The 22,640-nt window shown below is 54.9% G+C and overlaps 2 protein-coding genes across 4 annotated transcripts in view; both read right to left on the bottom strand.

Moving 5' to 3' along the window:
• Window positions 1-697: 697 nt before the first annotated feature.
• CRYAA (crystallin alpha A) lies at window positions 698-4,435 on the bottom strand. Its single transcript, XM_014832013.3, has 3 exons — window positions 4,111-4,435; window positions 2,634-2,756; window positions 698-1,515 (listed from the first exon to the last, which is right to left on the bottom strand). Exons 1-3 carry the CDS (start codon window positions 4,297-4,299, stop codon window positions 1,306-1,308), a joined length of 522 nt encoding a protein of 173 aa, XP_014687499.1. The 5' UTR covers window positions 4,300-4,435; the 3' UTR covers window positions 698-1,305.
• Window positions 4,436-13,371: 8,936 nt separating this feature from the next.
• Window positions 13,372-22,640, bottom strand: part of LOC106829923 (cystathionine beta-synthase-like protein) — a 37,062-nt gene continuing 27,793 nt past the window's right edge. The window contains exon 15 of one of the 3 annotated variants that reach the window (XM_070488960.1): window positions 13,372-14,971. In XM_070488960.1, the coding sequence (XP_070345061.1) occupies window positions 14,970-14,971 (2 nt within the window). In that variant the 3' untranslated portion in view covers window positions 13,372-14,969. Of the gene's footprint in view, window positions 14,972-16,490; window positions 16,562-22,640 lie in introns of those variants that run through there. The other 2 variants (XM_070488958.1, XM_070488954.1) reach the window with 2 other exon arrangements.

The raw sequence follows: 22,640 nt of genomic DNA, 5'->3' as shown, positions 1-22,640 counted from the left end.
CCTGCCGGCTCCCCCGTGGAGGCTGCGGGCCTCCAGGCCTGTTCTCCTCCTCAGCTCGGGTAGTCGGGGCCTACAGTGAGAAGGCCTCCCTCTCTTGGTCAGGGATGCCCAGCCCTGGTGGCCAGAAGCTCCCAAGGGCCTGTGACATTCCAGAGAGGGGGAGGCAGCGTGCAGGGGCACCTCCCCCATGGGGAGCCCAGGGCGTGGCGCCTGATGGAGGTGGACACTTTCTGCCCACGCTCGCCCACCCCTCCTCATCCCTTCGGAGCGATGGGGCAGCTCCTCAGCTGCAGCCCCCAAGGAGCAGGGAGAGAAGCCCCCAGAGGGAGGCCAGCAGTCAGGGTGGTGGGGCCCAGCTGGCATCCCAGTTCCCACACAGGGCTAGAGAAGGGAGCCCCGGTCTTCTGCCTCCCACTTGCTCCCGTCCTTTCCCTCCTTTCTCCATCCCTCACAGTCCAAGAAAACCTTCTCCTTCCTGCGCCTGCCCGGGTCAGGGGACACTAGGATTGGGAGCGAGGAAGTGACCCAGTCACTTTGCAACGGCTGGGATGGAACGGGGACAGACGCTCCCCAGTGTCCTTCCCTCCCCTCGGCGCGCCCCCCTGCACCCCCACTATGAGTGGTGTCGCCCCTTCTCCATTGTTCTCCAAACTCCCCCGATGCAGACAGCACGGCCACCAGACAGCAAGTTGCTTTTGTCACCTGCTCTTTATTGACTGCCACAGGCTGCATTCTCCTGGGTGACCAGATACCCCAAGAGCATTACTACACGGAGGAAGTGGGAGGGAAGGTGGTCTGAGAGAAGCGGGCTGCCGAGACCCAGGTGCACGCACGGAGCCTCTGCCAGATGGACCTCACGGAGCCCGGGGAATGTAGGCGGGGTGCTCTGCGCAGCCTCAAGGCAGGCGCCCGCCGCCAAGGGTCAGGATGCCCCTGGCTGGCCCTGGAGACCCAGGGCTCGTCCAGAGATGCTCAGTGAGGGGGCATTCTTCTTCTGACCCCTCAGTAGAACCAAGACCAGCCTGCATCCCCCGGGAGGACGGGGCTGTGGTCTAAAGAAACTGGGATGGCCATCACTTCCACAACTGGCTGGTGTTGGGACCCAGGTCACCCTGAGGGCAAAGCACCTCAGGCAGAGGCCCCGGGATCTCTGGCTACTCCATCAAACCCTCGTTCCCTCAGAGAAGAGGAAAAGGAAATGAAAAAGAAGAAAGCAAAGGAAGACAGATGCCCCACTTTCTGGGGTCTCCCGGATGGGCGGGTGGCAGGGGCAGCAGCGAGTGGCAGCCGAGGCTGAGGCCGAGCTTAAGACGAGGGTGCAGAGCCGGGCTTCTCCTCCCGAGACACGGGGATGGCTCGCTCGCTGTGGCCGGCGTCCATGCCGGACGGGATCTTGGGGCCAGAGAAGGTGAGCATGCCATCCGCGGACACGGAACAGGAGAGCGCCGTCTGGTCCACATTGGAAGGCAGGCGGTAGCGACGGTGGAACTCACGGGAAATGTAGCCATGGTCGTCCTGGGGAGGGGACAGGGATGGCACCGTCAGAGACGCCACTGCAGCGGGCGGCCACCAACCCCCCTTGGAGAAGGCCCTCCTGGACCGCACAAGGGTCAAACCCATGGTGCTCTCGAGGGTGAGGTGGGGAGGCTGGAGCTGCGGCAAGGGCTCCTCCGGGCAGGCCTCCCCCCATTCCTGTGCGGGGGATCCAGGCCTGCCCGGGGCCCTCGCTGCCGTGGAGGTGGCTCTTCAGACTAATTTCTCTCCAAAATCTTCTGAATGGTTCTGCGCCTGGGGCAGGTGTTCCTTTTACCTGGGACCTGCCCAGATTACTCAGGCTCACAGGCACTGTGATCCATTTAATGGGGTCAGGGAGCCACGCATGAGCAAAAGAGCGTCCCCTCCTCCTACATGGCCCTAGTCCCAGCCTCAGCCTCTGACTGGACCCAACTAACTCTGCCTCCAGGTAGAAGGTCGGAGAACGGAGAACCGAGATCAGGAGGGGTGTTCCTGGGGCTGTGCTGGATAAAACAATAGGGTCAGCTCTAGGGGGCCCAGGATGAGGGGCAGCAGACATGGAGCTGGGGTTTCACCCCCGACACGAACAACCTCTCCAGCCACCAAAAGAAAACTCTGGCCTCTGACTGCCGGCTGAGAAGCCGCCCCACCCTGTCCTGGCTGTGGGACCTCCCTGAGCCTGGCTCTGTCACCTGCCAACTTGAGATAATAGGGATGCTTGTCTCGAAGGGCTACTGAGAGGCGGCTGTGTCAGCACACACAGAGCGTTCGGAGCATTGGTAAATGCTGGCCACACCATCGGCACGGCTCATCGTCCCAAGTTAGGTTTATGTGAAAACCTACGCTGGCTCGGAGCCCGCCACCGTGGCGCTGGGCATTTGCAGGGTCCTTCCTAATCCCACAGCCCAAGCAGTGCCCAAGTGGCGGCCCCTTCAGGCCCCCACTAGCCATTGGCCCTGCTGCCCGGGCCTGCGGAGGGCTCAGAGTGACCTCCCCGGTCACTGGGAGGTGGCCCTGCTTAAGTGGGTGTGGCTCCTCCCTCCAGGAGGAGGGGGCCAGATCTGGGGCCCCAAGAGCTTCCCTGGGCCTCCAGAAGCAGGCGCTCGCCCGGGACTCACCTGCCTCTCGTTGTGTTTGCCGTGGATCTCCACAAAATCCTCCTGCACCTTCACGGTGAGGTCCTCGGGAGAGAAGTGCTTCACATCCAGGAAGATGACGAACTTGTCCCGGTCAGACCGGACCTGAAACCCAGACGCTCGTGTAAGTGTCTCCCGGGGGCCACGGCTCTGCAGGGCTGGCCAGACTGGCCCACATGGAGTGACCGGTAGCTCAGTCCCCAGAGATTAGAACAGAAACTGCAGGTCACCACTCTAGCCTCTCTTTCTACATGCCCAGAAGACAGAGGCACCCACCCAGGACTCAGGACTGCAGACCAGAATCTTGGGGTTGAAGGCAGTGGGTGTCTGTTGACTGCCTGTTGGTGATGAGTTGACTGGCTGGTTATGGGTTGGCTGGCTGGTTGGCAATGGGTTGATGGGCTGATTATGAGCTGGGTGGCTGGTTACAGGTTGGTTGACTAGCTGGTTATGGTTGGGAGCCTGATTATGGGTTGGTTGGCTCGCTGGTTATGGTTGGTTGGCCGGTCATAGGTTGGTTGACTAGGTAGTTATGTTTGGGAGGCTGTTTATGGGTTGGTTGGCTGTCTGGTAATGGTTGGGGGCTGACCATGGGTTAGTTGGCTGGCTGGTTATGGTTGGCGGGCAGGTTGTGGGTTGGCTGGCTGGCTGGTCAGACTGAGCACTTGGAATAACGGTGCTGCCCTCAGCTTCACCTCGTCTCTCTATAAACAACCCGGGGCCGTCTTTCCCAGGGACTGCCTGACTGCCTGCCCAGGGCTGCTGGCTGCGTTGCACACAAAGTGCTTTTGTGCTCCTCCCTGTCACTTCTCTCGCTCGGAACATTCCTTTAGGCTCCTTTGCTCCATGGAGTTGGTTGGTGTTGCCTCAGCTCTGGGCAGGCCTGAGTGTTTCAGGCAGTGGTGAGAACTAGCACTCTGGCTCTCTGGACCAAGCGGCTTGGGGAGGGAAGGCTGGGGGCCTGGTTGCCTGCCCTTTGGGCCCGGCCTTGGGCACCTGGGCAAACTTGGGAGGAGCTCTCTCTGCAGCTCTGCAGGATGGGCCGGAAGGGCTTCAGATAGGAGGCCCTCCCCTGGGGCCTCGCCAGCACCGCCCAGCCCCGGCCTCCTGCTGGAGGGAAGGCCAACAGCTGCGAACACAAAGCTCGCGCCTCCCGTCCAACCTGCCTTAGCGGGGTCGTTCTTGGGGTTTCCAGCAAGTGGTTAGTGCATTGTGGACCACATGCGGGTCATGATGGGAGGGAAAAACAGTGGCCAGACTCAGGCTGCTGGGGGGATGGCCACTCCGCCTCCCACCAGTGTCCGGTGGGAAAGTGGCTCCCCAGCCATCACCATCAGCTCCATGAGCTGATGAGATAAGGGCGAGCATGCAGGTGCCTTTGCACGGGACCAGCCCTCAGAGGTCCCGCTCCCTGCCCAGCCTGGCCCGGGCCCTCCCTCTGGCAGCAGCTGGGGCTTACCTCAGAGATGCCGGAGTCCAGCACGGTGCGGAAGAGGGACTGGCGGTAGTAGGGGCTGATGGTGGAGGACAGGAAGGGCAGCAGGTCATACTCAAAGAGGCCCTCGCCGAAAAACTGGTCGAAGAGCCGGCTGGGGTAGAAGGGGCCCAGGGCGCGTTTGAACCAGGGGTGCTGGATAGCGATGTCCATGTTGGGCGTCAGCTGCAGGGACCAGGGCTGGAGGGCAGTCAGGGCAGAGGCCTCTGGGCAGCGCAGTGAGGAGCTGGGACGCCGGCCCTCCCTATATACGCCTGCGACAGAATAGAGGCGTTAGGCGGATTTCTCTGGAAAGCGTGAGCTCATGAGGGAGGCTGTCCAGTCAGCAGAAACGTGGGCTGGGCTCAGCCCCCGCCCCTCCCGGCCCCGGGCAGCAGCACTGACAGGCAGGGAGCCCTGGACACAGGGAGGACAGACATCCCCAAGCAGCTTCTCTCTGCTGGCTCTGCCCCCTCAACTCGCCCAGGGGGAACGGCAAAGACTTCCATCTCCCCGTTACTGGGCGAGGGCGCTACGTGCCAGCTGTCTGCATACACGGTCCTGTGTGATCCCATGGCCACCTGACCAGTGGGCACTCGCACCCCTGTTTCACAGAAGAGGACACTGAGGCACAGAGGCTGGACGAGTGGTCCCCTAATCTCACAGGTGAGGGTGCATCGTTTTCCAAAACAGAATCGCTTTCTCTTGATTACAAAAATCACACACACTCACTGCAAAAATCTTGGGAAAGACAGAAAGTAGGAGAAGAAACTAAAAAACACTGCAGCTCCGGCTCCAGGGGAGCCCTGTTTCAGGGTCTGTGTGCGCCCACACAGGAGGCAGGGTTGCTTTCCAAACCTGGAAAACCGCACCCTGGCTTCTCCTCCGTGTGGCTCATCCTGAGCATCGTCCCCACGAAAGTCATCCTCTCCTCCGTGGACGACACCGCGGTCCTTAAACCACGTGCTCCTGTCAGGCTTGCAGCTGGTCCCCGTGGTCACTGTTGTCGGCAAGGCCTGGCGACTTTTGCCCCTCTCTCTGTGGCCCCGTGCAGTTATTGCTCAGGAGGCATTTCCAGAGTGGACCTGCCACTGGTCAGGGCACTCCCAGTTTTAAGGTTTCTGATCTTTTCCAGTAGCTTGGCCTCTGGGGAGCATTATTCTAACTTCCACCACAACTAGGAAAGCGCCTCTTCCCACGGCCCTTAGGGAATGGCTTCTTTAGTGCATGATCCGGACAGCGGGAAGGTTCTTACTCACCTTTGTGCCTCCCCAGGCCCCAGAAGCACAGCTTCGAACCACATCTGCTTCGCGTTTGTGGAATGAATGCATCCTCAAAACACTCAGGGATCTTTGCAAATTTATCTCCAGCCCCTGGACTTGGTCAGGAAAGAGCAGACTTCCCCGGTATTTAAGTAAGATCGTATCTGACACATCTAAAAAGGAATCGGCGTCAAAGTGGGAATTTCAGAGCCTCCCTCCCATGTCTCCTCCCTGACTAGCAGTACTGGGTATCAAATCTTTCCACCTGTGTTTCTGAGCACCTGCTCCGGGCAGAGCACCAGCCGGGTGGTAAAGGGCCCTGAAAAATCTGGAAATGCCATCCTTTGTCCTGCAGGTTTACAAATTCAAGGAGTGATTCCCCAGAGTTTCAGGAAATAAAGGCCAAATTAGGGTGCAGATAATCCCACCGCAGGGAGCAGAGGGTGCCTTCCCCGCCCAGGCCTGTGCCAGGCAGTGCTCTGCGGGTTTCCTCGCAGCCGCCCTATAGGGGATGTAGGTCCCAACATCCCCCCACTTTGTAGACCAGGAGACTGGGGCTTGGAGAGTTGAAGCTCCTTGCCCGGGTCACTCAGAGTGGAGGAAGGGGAGGGGGCTTCGACGCGAGCCGCCTGCCCGGCTGGGGTTCAATGTGGGAGAGCAGTGGTGGGGCTGTGGGCAGGGCGGTGGGTGGCCTCACGCAGCACTGGCTGCCTGCTCCTGGGCATAGGGAATGGGAGTAAGCTGGCTGGGGCCTCCGTGGAGAGGGTCCCACAGGGCCAGGCGTGGTCGGGGCTAGGCAGAGCCACACAAGACCTTGAGACAGAAGGAAAGGGCAGCAGCACTGATTCTGTCTTTGTTTAAAGTTTTGATATTTTATTCACCGCAGATTTTTTGCATTCAAGTTTTTGAAACATTGCATTAAGACATGGTTTATCCTGAGGACTGCGTTCTGTGGTGTCCCCCGACGTTTGACACCAAGGGGAGTGCCGTACTCTCCTCCCCCTACACCTGGCCCTCCATGTAGTCGTTGCAACAGGCTGGGACTGCAGGCAGGGATGAGCTGAGGTGCCAACTTGGGGCTGGGCACAACCTCATCCTATGGGCCACATGGTTCAGGGCACCCAAGGGACCACCAAGGTCCTTCAGTCGTGCAGGGGTGCCCAGGCAGTCACTCAAACCCTTTACACGCCTGCCTTTATTAGGGTTGGGAACCCCATGTGCTGTGACCATGGGGAACAGGGACCTCCGTGGGGCGTGGTGGCACCAGTCGCAGAGCTGGCCGGGCCTGTAGGGGTGGCCTTCAGAGTGAGCCAGCACCAAGGCTGCAGGGATGGGAATCGGTGGGGGATGGGCTGTTTTCAACACATGTGTGCAAATTCACCCTCGCCTGAACCCCTGCCTCAGCCTAGCCCCACCCCTCACCACCTGGATTCTGGAAAAACAAGACCCTTTTGCTCTGTGCCTGTGTTCCTCCTTGAATTCACTTTGAAGATGTCACTTCAAAGCCATGATGGTGCAGAAGGAGCTGTTGGCGGTGCACTGAGGGGGTGCAGTCTGCAGAGATTTAGAAACGAGAAAACCACCTAAAAGTTTGCATACTTTTCATTATCCCCAGGCACTGTCAATTCTGAGTAGGTCAGTGCAAAACATGCCTCCCCTTTTGTCAAAGTTCTAAGCAGTAGCTGCATAAACACTATTGCCGATTCTCCTTGTTCACAGTAACGTGCTACAAAGTTGCTGTGGACAAGGAGTCAGCAACGACTGAACCATGTCGCCCATAGGAAACATGCATCAGGTTCCTGCCAGTATCTGGTTACAATATTTTTGTCAGCCCAGCAATAGATGTGTATCGTTGCATGTTTCTGTTTAAAGACACCTAGTTTCACACATGCTGTTGATTCACCAACACCGACCTCAGGCCAGCGGTCCTGTAGCTCACGTCTCAACGCAGGTCATCCAGGACACGTATTTTTTTCCTCATGCACATCACAGCCTTGTTACTCTTGCAACATGAGACGGCTCTTTCGCATTGCACCTGGGGGCCATTTTAAACAGTGGAAATCACCGAGAAAAAGCACAAAAATGAGAAAAACGTGGCACTACGTAGACTGCGCAGAGGACCCTTGTTCACAGCGGGAGCTGGAACAAGAAGGGGGAGGGTCACCTTGTCCCTCCTCAGCTGGGAACGAGCACATCGAGTGACTCAAATTCTTCACCTCTCGACCACTCTGGTCCGTGAATGACTGTGAAAGGGCCGTGAGGATCGATGTTGGGGTCACAAATAAATTTTAGCGAGTGGGTGGTGTGGGCTGGATTGTCTCTTACCCAAAATTCGCGTGTTGAAGCCCCGACCCCCAGCACCTCAGAACGTGACTGCGTTTGAAGACGGGTCTTTAGAAAGGTCATTAGGTTAAAGGAGGCTGTTAGGGTCAGCCCTGGACCAATGGGACCGGCGTCCTTACAAGAAGGAGACACCAGGGATCCTCAAATACCGTGAAAAGACTGTGTGAGGACACAGAGCACACGGCGTCTGCACACCAAGGACTGAGGCCTCCGAGCGACCAGCCCTGAGACACCTGGATCTCGGACCTCCACCTCCAGACTGCGAGAGCGAATGTCTGTTGTCTAAGCCACCCCGCGTGGTATGTTACGGCAGCCTGAGCCGACCGGCACAGCAGGCAAGCTCTCAGATACAGAATCCACGCACAGTGCGGAGCGACTGCATTGATGTAATCTTCAGATAGGCAGAGTTTTCTTTCTTATCCTTCTATAAACACTTGCGAGGTGGAACCCATCCAGACAGCCCCCGTCACACAGCTGGCCCCCCACCCCCACCCCGAGGCGGACTCCGCCCTGTGCGTGTTTTGGAGCGGGGCTCAGAGTCTGGGAGCGGTCTGGCTCACCGGGGCCTCATCTCACACCCCGCTCTTGAGGTTGGACGTATTCCTGGGCTTAAACAGGAGATTTCAAATCAACAATAGCCCACGTGAAGACTGCAAGCTGGAGTTATTTCTGTTCTCATTCTGTGTGACTTCTTGGAGTTTTTATTGCGTGTTTAAAATTTGAAACTGTGAAACCAAGTGCAAACTGCGAGGTGCATCGTCTCAGTGCCAACGTTAGTTCACACATGAAATACTTCACTGAATTCGAATACCTCTAAGATTGAAGCATGTTCTTTTTTTACTGTTAATTGTTTGCTTTTAAGAACAAGTCAGGAAAATCTTGATTATTCCGTGATTGTACTAGAAATAATTTTGCCATGTGGAGGGTGGAGTGTGCAAAAAGGGATCTGCTCTGGGCATCAAATGCACCAGGTATGCAGCTGGCTTGGGTTCCTCTGGGCTGCTTGTCAGCATTCCAGAAGCTTCTTGCAGCTCAGGTATGCAAGGGTGAATTGGACTCCCTGGTTGCCCAAGGCAGACCAGAAGCCAGCCACACACACGCCCCACTCAGAAGCTGTCCAGCAAGGCCTGGGGTGGACAGCGCTCTCAGGGCCCCCTGGCTCGGATCTCAGCCCTGCCTCTGTGAGGCTCCGGCTGCAATCTGCTTGGTCACCAGCAGCTTTGGGACCCACAGGAAGAGAGGATGAATGAGGCAAGAGTCCACCCCAGGATGTCAGAAGACTGAGGTGCCACCCCTCCAGTGCCTCCCAGTGGGGTAAAGCAGCCTGGGGCTGCAGCTCCAGCCCCAGGGCCCTTAACACTCCGCACTGACTAGAACTCTGAGGACCCCCCGCTCCTGAATGTCCCTTGGCATCCACAACCCTCTGTATTGTCTTTTTTATGATTCCCACATGCAAAAGCTGACTTTTTGACAAGGAGATGCTTTTTCAAGAAGGTGTTTTGAAGTAAGTTTTTAAAAGAGCCGATGGGACCATTGACCCTGTGAATTTTATTTTCTTTTAAATAACATTTTTATTATAAAAGTGATACATTGCCATTGTTCGGAATTTGAACAAATCAAATAAATCTAAAAGTGGGGGGAAAATACCCATAATCTAACCAAATCCCGAGTATTTATTAAAGGCTGTCTCAGAGATGAGGGGTCTTCCCCGTTTTGTTTATCGGGGTCTTGGGAGCCAACCAAAAGGGGTACTTGAAAGAAGATGAAGGGACAAAATTCCAAAAGCATACTCATCAGATGATGAGGGGCGGGCCTGGCTGAGGATGCCCCCAGAGGCTGGGGTCCTGGGTGCCAGGCGTCAGGCACGGCCACTGGTCCTCTCTGTGACAAAGATGCCCCTGTCTCAGATCAGTGCCCTCTGGCTGAGCGGTAAGTCTGACTGCCCTGGGCATGCCCAGACACTGGGCCTTGACCAGGACAGGCTGTGTTTCTGGCTGTGTGTCCATCCCTCCTGCCTGTCCTGGAGACCCTCACAGAGGGGTCTGTTCCCACCTGGCCCAGTCATGACACCTCAGGCCACTGTGCTGACCCCAAGGCCACCCCCAGGATAGCCGAGGGAGGGAAGAAATGCCCAGGTGTGTGTCTCTGACTTCTGGGCCAGGTCTGTGCAGGGCAAGGTCAGGAAGTGCCCTGGAGCTCCCACCTGGGGGAGTGCAGGGAGCATGGGGAGACCAGGCCCAAGGTGGGCGGGGAGGAGAAGGGCGGGGGCAGAAGGCCGTCCCTGCGCAGGGCCCAAGTGAGAACAAGTGCTCACTCACTGGTTGGCCCCAGGCGCCACTTGGTGCCTCTGAGACTGGCTTTCCTTCCCCGGGATCTGTGTGAAGATGGCATGTGGGCGACCTTCACTCACCGTCTCTTGCTCCCACCACCCCACCCTGCACACAGCTCCCCAACCCTGGGCTTCCTGGAGAGTCGCTGTCACCCTCCACCCATGCCCCAAACCAAGACTCTGGAGGGAGCATGACTGGCCCTGAGAGGGGCCCCTGCCCAACCGATGAGGCCACCTGGGCCTGAAGGGGGGTGACGCTGGCGTGGGGTGGGGAGGGGCCTGCAGAGACAGCTGCCTCCTGCAAATGAGAGACCGGGAAGTGACAGTGAGGTATCCCCAGGAGCCTGCACGGCCTGGGGCTCGGCGAGGCAGTGAGAGCCAGGCTCCCGCGCGGCCCCATGCAGATGGTTGACCCTCCGCACACACACCCCAAGCTCCCTCTGCCCTGCCACCCAGGCCCAGAGGCTGCACGGACAGACTGTGGACACTGCAGCTGGGTAGTCTGCTCCTGAGCGAAGCCCCGGGCCTGGCACATCTCATTGAGCCCAGGGTGGCCACAGGCTCACCCAACATGGCAGGTTGAAGAGAAGTATGAGCTGCCTAAAGATCAACAGAAAAAAGGCATCTCTCCCAAAATGAAGAGAAGGAGCTGAATGCATAGATGATGCCATTTATTTCAAGACGTCTGGTGAGGTCCTGCTGTGCCTGTGTGACACGGAAGCCACCCATGAATTCGAGGGAAACTGCTGCCCGAATGGAACCTGTGTCCTGGGGGAGTTTGGGTATGTCACACGCATGGAGGACTGAGGCAGAGGGAGGAGGGGCTCCCCAAGGTGGGACGATGAGCTGGGGCGGCCAAGGGGCCTTGAAAGCCGCCTGATGGGCAGAGCGCTGGGAAGGGAGGGCGAGAGAGTGAAGGGACCAGGGGGACAGAGACCTGGGGAGCCGGGGCTGTGAGGGCAGGCCCCCTGGCCAGGCTCAGTGTGTGTCTGTGTCTGTTTGTATGCATGTGTGTGCATGACATACATGTGTACGCGTGATGGACACGTGTGTGTGTCTCTCTGTGTGGTGTGTGTGTTTGGGGGAGTGTGGCACAGTCCCTAACATCATCTTTCTCTGACATCTAAGCAAACGGTGACCTGTCAGGAAGTTTTTGTCAAACCCTCGCAGAGCCCTGTGGGAAGAGGAAATGCAGCCTTGGGGATGATCCCTGTGAGATGCGCTGTCCCCTCTGCATTGTTCCCCCCGGGGCCCACGTGAGCCTGTTCTCAGCAATTTGGCATTCCGCTGCATGCGAGCTCAGTGCCAGCCCTTCTCACACAAAGGCCGGTATTTGCTTTATCAACAGGATTCCCGTGACGCCAGCAGTTTGCCGGCGCAGTCACAAAGCCCCAGCACCCTGATTTTCCACTCCAGGGCCCAGGGCGGCTCCCCCACAAATCCGCGCTGTGTAGGCCGGCGGGCATTGCTGTGGGTCAGCAGGAATGTGCCTGGGCTAAGCCCTCGCCTGACTCTCCATCTGCATGTGGTCAGCAGGCTGATGGGACGGCCCACTTCCCACCCCACCGCGGCCCTCGGAAAGGGGCGAGGGGCCAGCCATGCTCTGCCAGCCCCTTCCGGGACAAAGTCATCAGGAGACCCCGCCGACACCCTCCCCACACTGCCTGAGGGGCACGAGTTCAGCTGGACACACAGAGGTAGTTCTGCTCCACTGCACGCTGGGTCCTGTCAGGCCGCGGACGACGGTGACGCCCGCTTCTGCTCACCGACACTTGGTATTTTCAGGAATTTTTGCCATGGGAGTAAAGTGCTATCTCGTTGAGTTTATTTTTATTACAACATGTTTCATACACTCTCAAAAGGAGAGAAAATGGTACAGTGAACTCCTTATACTCGTCAGCCGTGTTCCACAATTATGAAGATTTGGCCCCATTTTGCTTCATCTGTCTTTTTTTCTTTCCTGAAGTATTCTAAGGCAAGGCCCAGACTTCATGTCATTTCACCCCTACACACTTCAGTACTTAAAAATGGGAACATTTCCTTATAAAGCACAAATTCTATTTCATCTTTGACGGCATTAATAGCCATTTCTTGGCATCATCTAAAACCTAGACCCTTACCAACACTCCTGAGGGTCTCAAACGATCCTTTTACAGTTGACTTGTTCAAATCAAGATCCAAACCAAATCCACTCGGTCCTTTGGTTGTTACGTGGATGTTTTCTTCTTAAAGCTTTTTCTGCGTTATTAAGATGATCGTGTGTGTTTTTCTCTTTTGATCTGTTCAGACGGTGAACCATATGACTTCACTGTCTAATGTTAGCCAATCTCCCATTGCTGGAATAAGCCCAGCTGACTCTTATCCTAAGCTTCCCAGAAAACCAAGCTTGAGGCAAAGTGTGGGTGTTAACACTTTGGTGGGAGGTGCAACCCCAGGGAGGCAAAAGTGAGGGGAAAAGTAAAGCGAGGAAGGGAAGGATGCAAAGAGAGCACAATGTAAAGTAACATAAAGTAATATAATGTAACATAATAGAATACAATATGATATAATGTAACATAATATAATATACTGTAGCATAATATAACATAATGTGATATATTATAACATAATATCATATAATGTAACATCTAATATAGTATAACCCGATGCTTTGTGGAGCTGGCCACAGCCCCTCATGAGAGCACGGCTGGTACAGTGGTGCATCTCAGAACAGCAATTTAACTGCTGGTCCCTTCCCGCTTCCTGGCTCCCATTGGCCAAATCTGCTCCAAAGGGCATTCACTCCCCCACATTTCCCACCTGTCTTTCCCGGGAAGTGACTGGGGAGGCACAGCCCCTTGGGAGCCGGGCAGGTCAGCCTGAGAGCCAGAGCTGCTGCAGCTCCCACCATGCTGGGGTGGGGGACCCTGAGCCCAGCCTTGCCTCCCGGGGGGTGTTAGGAGACAGCCAGCGGGTCCCCTTTGCTCGGTTATGTTTAAGATTCTGCATCTATGCTCTGAAAGCATCTGGCCTCTAACTTTTCTTCCCTGAACTGTCCTGATCTGGTTTTGATAGCAAGGTTATGATTGCCTCATAAAATGGGGGTACTTTTTCTATTTTTCTTTTCTCTGGAAGAGTTTCTATGAAATTGAAACTATTCCTTCAATATTGGTGAAACTCACCTGTAAACATCTGGGCCTGATGTTTTCTATGGAGAGACTTATTTTCTACCAATTCAGTTTTTTTTAATGGTTATGGGACTTCCTTTCCTATTTTTTTCCTGAGTCACTTATGGCGAGTTGTAGTTTTCCCTATTTTTTTAAATTTTGTTTTGCATTGAAGTGTTCAAATTTATCAGCCAGCAGTTTCTCATCATATACTCTGATTAATCTGCTGAGCATTGTGAGCACGCGTGGTTAGTTCTCTTTTTCATTCTTGTTAATCTTTACTTATGTCCCCTTGTCTTTTTCCTTGATTGACCTGGAGAGGTTTATCAATTTTATTAGATTTTTCAAGAATCCACTTTTGGCAATGTTCTCCCCTCTCCAGGGTATGTTGTTTTCTATTTCATTAAACTCTGCTCACATTATGTTCTTATGGATAGATAGATACATCGATAGACAGACAGACAGATACAGCATGAGATTTATGGTAAGGATTTGGCTCATGCAGTTGTGGGGGGTGCCAAGTCTGAAGTCTGCAGTGCAGGCCAGGAGGCTGGAAGTTCAGGTATGAGTTGGTGCTGCAGTCTCAAGTCCGAGTTCCACAGGGCAGCAGGTGAGAAACCCAGGCAGGGTTTCCATGCTGCAGTCTTGACGTAGACAGAATTCCTTCTTCTTTGAGAAACTCAGTCTTTGCTCTTAAGGCCTTTAACTGATTGGGTGAGGCCCACCCACGTTATGCAGAGTCATCAGCTCTCCTCTGAGTCCACTGACTTAAATCTTAATCTCATTGACAAAACAACTTCACAGCAGTACCTAGACTGGCCTTTGACCACACAATCAGGCACACGGCCCCATCAAGGTGACACATGACATTAACCATCACACCTGGGGGGACTGCCTGCTGTTCTCAAAGCCATGGGGAAGGCGAGTGCTGGGGCCGAGGACAGATTATCTCCTCCGAGGTGACGGCTGCTAACAGATCACCACGACCCCACGACAACGTGCGAACGGTTAATGGGCTTTTCAGAGTCTGTGTCAGTCTGTTCTAACCGGGAAAAGTGTCCAGAGACTCACGTGTGGTGAGAAAGAACACAGTGGCCCCTGGCGTCTGGAACGGCTCTGGCCCTCATGGCCAGGCCACAAGGCTCTCCTCTTGGACATAAACAACCTCCCAGAACGCCAAGCCCAGACAGGATGCTCCAGGTCATGAGGCGATGAGGCGAAGCAGGGCCACTGGTCATGGTGTCTGAGCCCGGAAGCAGGGTCGCTGTGCACCTGCAAGACCCAGCTGCCTCCTCTCCTGCTGATGAGGGATGCTCGTTACCCAGGCAGAGTCTCACCAGGCTTCCGACAGCCTCCAATTAGTCACAAACATCGCCGCCTTCGAGCCATCTCAGATCCCACCCAAGCCCAAGCCCTGTGACAGGCCCTTCCTGACACCCTCTCACTGAGACGCCCCACGGTTCCCCAGGGACAATGAGTCACGGACCCACCCTGTCCACCTACAGGTACGTCCCCTGGTCTCCTGCGGAGGCCCTGTCAGTGGTCAGCCAGTGAAGCCAGTGGTAACGAAACACAGAGGGACCACGAGCCAAGCCCGTGCTGGGCCCTGGTGACACATGGCGAACAGTGACTCAGCCTTCATCCTCAAATCCCAGAGATAATGGGGTGCCCAGGGGACTCTGGCTCGTCTCCAGTTCCCCCTCCAGTCAGGTTCTGTCCCTATGACTCCTCCAAAGCCTCTCTCCACGTTGCCAAGTGGTCTGTTTCTGAAATAATAAAACAGAATAACCGACCATCACAGGCTCTGAGCAGGGTGTATGCCGAGCCTGGCAACCACCCAGGAGCTATGACAAACTTCCCCTGGGGGCCCGGAAGACACCCCCCCAACCCCCAGGGATGGCTGTGGCCAAAGCAGATTCCAATTAGCAAACCGTGTTTTGCAGCGACATCTGAGCTGTTCTTCAGGCTGCAGCTCAGCTCCTCATGCATCACCGTGCAGCAGCCCCCACCCCATGCCCCAGGTGCGCCCCTGCCTCTCTTCACAAGCCTAGCAACCACTGCCACTCCGCTGCAGAAACTCAGAGAATCCTACTGCGGGCATTTCCGGTTCTCCTTCCCCGTGTTGTTAATTAGCTCTTTGGGTCGGCAGCATACTGCCCCCTCCAAGACGCCTGAGTCCGAATGCCCAGAGCCTGTAACTATGCGACCTTGTAGGCAAATGGAGGTTGCAGCGATGCAGGGCCGTGAGTTAAGGAAGGTGGGCAGCCTCTAGAAGCCTCTAGAAGCTGGAAAAGGTGAGCTTGTCTGCCAGAGCCTCCAGAAGGAATGCAATCCCGTAAACCCCTTGATTTGAGCCCAGTGAGACCCATTTTGGTCACCCGACCTCCCCCATAAGCAATACATTTGTGTTGTTTTAAGCCACTACGCCTGCGTAATGTGTTACAGCAGCGACAGAAAAGTGACGTTGTCCTGGATGACAGAATGTTAATTCAGACCTGGCTCCACAAGGACATGCAAAGCACAGCAACCAAACCCAAGGTGCGGATTCTGATTCAAAGAAACTTGCTATAAAGAGACATTTTGGGGACAGTTGGGGAAATCTGGACCCAGACTATTATGTGTTATTGAGAAGTTACTGCCAACTCTGTTAGGTTCGACAGTGGTGTAATGGTTCTGCATGAAACGCTCTGTGCATAGAGGGTTGTCCTGAAGCAGCTGGGGAGCGAGGGCGTGATGTCAAGATTTGGATTAAAGTACTCAGGGAGGGGGGAGCTGAGGGGCATATAGACATTTTGATGACTACTGCATGTACGTGAGGCTGCAGGGGCTTCATCACACTGTGTGCCTTTGTGGGAGTGACTTCTGGTCTCACGGGGATGGGATCACAGTACACTGAGCATTTGCAGCCACTTTGTCACCACCAGGTCATTGCATCTACCTTGTTAAGAGCCAATTGAGTCTCCACTCCTTATGTGCATATGAACGTGCCCAAGACTTGCCTTGTGAGAAACACACAGGGAGCCTCCAGTCAGGCTTATTATAAACAACATCCCGGTCACTATCTTTGCACCCACATTTCTGTGTGAGTATTTCTGTGAGTCAAACTCCCAGACGTGAAACTGCTGAATCAAGTAATCACATTTCAGTCAAGATGCAAACTACAGCTCCCTCCTACTGCTTCCTGTAAACTCATAAAAGCGGACGTAAAATGAACAAGCACAATGTTTATATTCTCTTGTTTCCCTGGAGAAATTGTACAAGTGAATTTCTCTAAATCTAGTTAGATAAGAGTGGCGTCCTTCACATGTCGAAATAGACGAGATTGTCTGCAATGCTTTTTGTGGGTTTATCTCCCCCTATTAGAAGGAAAAAAGAAAAACACCCCATGGTGGCCGGTAGCACAGAGCTGGCGCCTCCATTCTGCTTTGGCCGCTCCCTCAAGACGGATCCTGGCTGGTAGGGGGTGGCCAGGCCTTGTCTTTGACCCTCCCGTGGACACAGTTTTGGGCTATGTGAACAGACAAAGCATTCTCTCCCTGTGACTTGAGCCTCTCTCGAAAACCAAGGGGGCTGACCATGGGGGAGGGTCTTCCCTGCTCCAGGCAAACAGTGGAGCAGGTGGCCCCACAGTAGCATACCCGCACGTTAAGAGTCTGGGCAGAGAAATTCAAGGAGCACCATTGTATTCATGTCTCCATCCCCAGGAACTGGTGCATAGCAGGTATTCAATAAATCCATTCTTTGGTGAATGAAAGAATGTTTCTTTAATTCCCCTGAGTCCACATTCACCAGTAAGTATCTTCCCATAAAACGTGGACAGTGAGGAAGAGAAATTTCTGGTCCAGTGGACATGGTCAGGTGGCCACTTCGTGGCCAATCCAGGAGCACCATTCCCCTTTCCACCCATCTGCCCCCACCTCTGGCCGAGGCTCGCCCTTGGGGGCTGTTGGACCTGAGCGGCCAGCACCTGCCAGTCTAAGCAGCCAGAGGCTTCCTGAAGCCCCAGCTCACAGCATCTTCTTCTTTCTACCTTCCAAGCCCGCCAGCGCCCATCCTTCCAGAAGGAGTTACTCCCCCTCCTCCTGGGCCGTCCTCATCTTGCTGCGCCAGGCTGGTGGCACCCGAGCAGAGCTGCCCCCTTCCTTCCCTCCCGCTGGCCAGCATCAGCCTCCTTCCCATTCATGTCCCACACAGACGCCCACAGCCTCCTCCAGGCCCCTCAGCTTCTCCAAACCGTTCTGAGAACAATCTCCCTGGAGTTTCCACCAAGTTACCCTCTCTGTGTTCCCAGGTGTGGTGTTTCTCTAGAGCCCCTGTCTACACCGCCAGCTCATTCACCCCTGACAGTCCATGGAGGTCCAGTGCTGGGTTGATTGATGTCCCCCCAAAAAGATATTTTCATGCCCTAACCTCCAGAACCTGTGAATGTCATTTGGAAATAGGGCGTTTGACATAATCAAGTTAAGATGAGGTCCTACTGGATTAGGATGGGCCCTAACCTAGTGGCTGGTGTCCTTATAAAAAGAGAGAAATTTGGACATAGAGATGCACACAGAAGTAGGAAGCCATGTGAGGATGGAGGCAGAGATCGGAGCGATGCTGCCACAAGCCAGGGAATTCCAAAGCTGGCCAGCAACCACCAGAAGCTGGAAGAGTCATGGAAGGATGCTCCCATAGGGTACTCAGAGGGAGCGTGGCCTGCCAACACCTTGAATTCAGACTTCTGGAGTCCAGAACTGTGGTAGTCGGGCACGGACAGAAACATCCTCTGGGCAGTCTGGGTAGGTTTTATCTCCATTTCTGGGTCTCTGTTTCCTTGTCCATAAGACAAGAGGCTGGACCACCAGGTAGAAGGTCCCCTCCATCCCAGCGTCCCTGGTTCTGAGCAGGTCCTGCACCTTGTGGGCACAGAGCACAGTGTCACCAGCCCACCCTCGCTGGGAGGCACAGGGACGTGTGTCCTTCCCAGAGTGCGCCCACATCACAACATGGGTTAGGCAGAAAGACGCACGCGGCCTGGCCCTGCCCTGCCCCGTGAGGGTGGCAGACGCCCACGAGTGCAGCACAGCACAGATCCTGGTCCCAGCGTGGCCCAAGCATCTGGGGTGGCCTCCCGAAAGTGGCGAGGGAGGACCAGCATGCAGCGGCACGGTGAGTGCACACGGACACGCAGTCAGAGTGGGACAGCTGTGTGGTCAGTTTGGGGTGGGCCGCACACCTGTGGGGCTTGGGCTGGCACCCAGCATGTGGTGAGGGCCGAGAGTGACGGGGACTGGGACCACCAGGCAGGCAGGCCTATCTGACAGAGAGCCCTCGCTGGGGGGAGGGAGGAGCAAGCACAGCTGCCCGTTGTCATCACCGAATGCAGACCTGCGTGAGGTCAGGTGGTCCAGTCATGGCGACTGGGGCTCTCGTTTACCTGGATGGTGGGGAGTCCAGGGAAGAAGGAGTGGGAAGCCCACTCTTGTTGGGGGTTGGAGGTCAGAGAGGCAGGTTGCCGGATGTAGTGCTGACTGCGGGGGGACCCACCAAGAGGTGGCATGGTGGGTGGGGGAACTGCCCAGTGAGGGCTGAGTGAGTGCAATGAGGAGGGCTCCCTCCAAGCCCAGCCCAGGAGCCCTGCCAGCCTCACTGCGGTCCCCGCCTCTCTGCCACTCGGCCCCTCCCAACCTATCCCCGGAGGCAGCCCAGTTCCGCACCAGCATCTCCCCAGCCGGCAGCCCCCTGGCCACTCTGGGCTCCTTGAAACACCCCGAAACCTCGAAGCCCTGGACACCCGGGGAGGGAGGGTGGCCCCTGCACCTGTTTTGGCAAGCAGAGGGGGAGGGGAGCCTGCACCGGCAGTGGGGACCCCAACAGTGACCCGCACTGACAGCAGGAGGAAGAACTGGGCCCGCCCCTCCTGCAGCCTCCCCACAAGGCTGTGGCCCACGGGCGGCATCCCCAGCAGGTGGCTCCTGAGCTCATCTCTGATCCCACAGCCAGGTGGGGCCGTGTGGTCAGTCCTGGTCAACGGACGAGAAGGAGGCCAGGTGTGTCCATCATCAGGGCCACCGTGAACTGAAGGTCAGGGCCACTGGATTTAGACAAATAAATATGCCATTATCTGTTTAAAAGAACTTACCCATAGCAACCCTGGGGCCCTGTTTCCATGGGAACCTAATACATGATGCCCAGAGAGAGCCAGTGGCTAAACAGTGGGTACTGGACTGAGGTGGGATGGAAGAAGCAATCCCAAGTCACTTTCCATCTTCCAAACCTGTTCTCTACCCAAAGTTTAAACCACAAATCCTGCATAGCATCTTTAGGAGACACCGATTTTTCTTTCCCCCATTCAAGAGTCCTGAATAATAAAGCAGCCGCAGAAGCTGAGCACTGGACGGAGCCTTCTTGCGGCCTAAAAGCGGGAGACTCGCGCCCTCTGGTGCCCATCGCCAGAGCAAGGCGGAGTTTCTGCTCCCAGGGCAGAGCGACGGTACTGTCGAAGCCCCAGGTGCGGTGACAGTCTGAAATCTGCAAAGTCTGTCCCTAACTATTGCCTGATAAACACCCACCCCCCTCACACCATCGCCCACGGGATTTGCTGCACCTGAAACCAGTGGCCAAGCGGAAATGATGAAAGACACAGGGTCATCAAATCACAAAGGCACCTTCCAATTGACGCAGCAATGCCACCCGAAGAAATGTATCTACAAATACATGGGCACATGTGTGGAGTGGCCCCACACGAGCTTACTCTGTGCGCTCTGTTTGTGACAGCAAAAAACGGACATTAGCTGAAGGCGCCTCGGTAGAGGGCAGGTGTACTAAATTCTGCTGCGTGAAATATTCTGCAACGGTCTAAAACAACGAGGAAACTTGCACACCCGTGTTCACAGCAGCATTAGTCACAAATCCAAAAGGTGGAAACAACCCAAGTGTCCATCGACAGAAGAAGGGACAAAGCATGGCATGGTCTGTTCAAAACCTCAGGAGTTCCCCAGGTGGAATCGGCAAGCAGCCTGCACACGGAGGGAGAGGGAAGACGAAGCAGGACACGACCACCCCAGCTTGGTAGGCGGCGGGTTCAATAAGGAATCGTACTGAGGCTTTCTTGGGTGGCCTCAAGATGAGGAGGTCTGTGCACCCGCCCGCCAGTCTTAAGAGCGTATAGCGAGGCCTTAACTGGGTTCAGTCATGCATACCGTCCAGATGACCTCAACAACACCTTACTCTCCCACGGCTGTGTCCTTGAAATGGCTTCTAGTGCAGAATGGTGGGTAGAATGAACTTTCCAAGGACAAGGGAGGGGGTGAGGAGCCTTGATAGCCCGGGGCCAGCTCTCGGGTCAACCGGCAGTCACGTGCTCTGGATGACCTCCCCCAACAGGTCTATCCACGCAGCGGAATACTACTCAGCCTTAAAAAGGAAGGGCATTCTGACACCTGCCACAACGTGGAAGAACCTTGAGGACATTATGCTGAGTGAGATAAGCCAGTCACAAACGGACAGACACTCTAAAATTCCACTTGTATGGGTCCCTAATGTAGTGAAATTCAGAGACAGAAAGCAGAACGGTGGGTGCCAGGGGCTGGGGGTGGGGGGGGGAGTTACTGTTTGATGCCGACAGAGTTTCAGTTTGGGAAGATGGAACATTCTGGAGATGGATGGTGGTGATGCTTGTACAACAATGTGAATGTACCCGACACCACAGAACCACACACTTAACAATGGTTAAAATGGTGCATTTTGTTATTTATATTTTATAATAAAAAAATGAGCAAATTTTTTATCTTGTGATATGGAAATATCTCTAAGTTATTACCAAAAAACTGGGTAGAGAACTGTGTGTGTTACATGCTAACATTTATGTCAAAACAGAGGAAATACACACGCCGTTACTGCATAGACGATCTCTAGGACCAGCAGGAAACCAGTGACGTGACTGCTCTTGGCAGGGCTGTGGGAGCGGCACAGAGCCAGCAGGGGGGTCTGGCTTTCTAGTTTTGAACCGTGAGAATACATTGTCCTCACACAAAGTCATTAATTAAAGTAAAAATGCAAAGAATAAAGACATAGGGGGCACCGTGGAAGTTGTGTGTAAGTGTGTGTGTGTGTGTGTTGACCGCCTTTACGCTGTGGGAAATAAAGGTGTCCTGGGGCAGGGGCCAGCGTGCAGACCTGAAGCCTCCTTTCAGGTTTAGCCACGTGGTCTGGTCAATGGCACCTGCTTATAAAGGGAAACACACACTTGGGTTTCCTCTGCTGAGACCAGGTTAATGGATGCGCTCGAGAGTGATCATGTGATCAGAGTGATCATGTGTCATTGCATCAGAAGGCAGACCAGGACCCATCCAGGTCTCTTCGCCCTGCATCCCACCCCCCTCAAGACCCGGCTGTGCTTCCGGGCCACCAGGGAGATGGAACCCTGCCTTCCTCCTCCACATCACTGGAGAGTGAAATTTTATGGCTTTCCTCACACCGTGCCAGGGCGGTTAGATTCCGTGTCACAAAGTCACAGAATTAGGGTCTGAGAAGGGACCTTAGGAATCAACCAGTCCAGCCCCATTTTATAGACACACAGACCAAGGCCCACTGGAGGAAGTGACACGGAGCCACTGACTCCCAGCCCTCTAGTAAACCCTGTCACTCAGGCCAAAAACCTCTCCCTTGATTACCCACACCCTCCACGGCCAACCTGCCAACAAGAGCCGGCACCCCCACCTCCCAGCGCCTCCTGAATCTGTCTACGCTCCACCTTCTTGCCCTCACCCTGGTCCGAGCCGTGTCACCCCCATCAGCTCCCTCACCAGTACCCCCCTGCTGCCCACCCCCAACCCTCCAAGCTCTACTTTTTTAAAAAACAGCCTTATTGAGATATAATTCACCTACCATAAAGTTCACTTTTTTCAAGTGTACAAACAAGAGGTTTTAAAAGTATTCAGAATCGTACATCATCACTGTCAAATTCCAGAACATTTTCTTCACCCCAAAGAGAAATCCTATATCCATGAGCAGTCACTCCTTGCTCCCCTCTCCCCCCCGCCCCCCAAGCCCTAGGCAACCACTCCTCTGCTTCCTGTCTCTGTGGATTTACCTATTCTGGACATTTCATATAAATGGAATAGTACAATATGTGGTCCTTTGCATCTGGGTTATTTCACTTAGCCTATTGTTTTCAAGATTCATCCATGCTGTAGCATGTAACAGAATCTCCTTCCTTTCCATAGCTGAATACCAATCCACTGTATTAGAGCACATTTTGTTTGTCTACTCTTTCAGTGACGGACTTTGGTTTGTTTCCACCTTTTGGCTATTGTGAATGATGCTGCTGTGAATATTTGTGTAAAGTTTGTGTGAGACTGGGTGTCATTCTAAAATCAATAGGTGCCAACGACATACTCTGAGACTTTTACAAACATGAGTCAGGTCTCACTTCTCTTCTCTCAGGTTCAA

This window comes from Equus asinus, chromosome 18 (assembly GCF_041296235.1).
Source record: "Equus asinus isolate D_3611 breed Donkey chromosome 18, EquAss-T2T_v2, whole genome shotgun sequence".
Lineage (NCBI taxonomy): Eukaryota > Metazoa > Chordata > Mammalia > Perissodactyla > Equidae > Equus > Equus asinus.
Note: the sequence above shows the minus strand (reverse complement) of the source record. Positions and strands in the feature narration are given on the sequence as shown.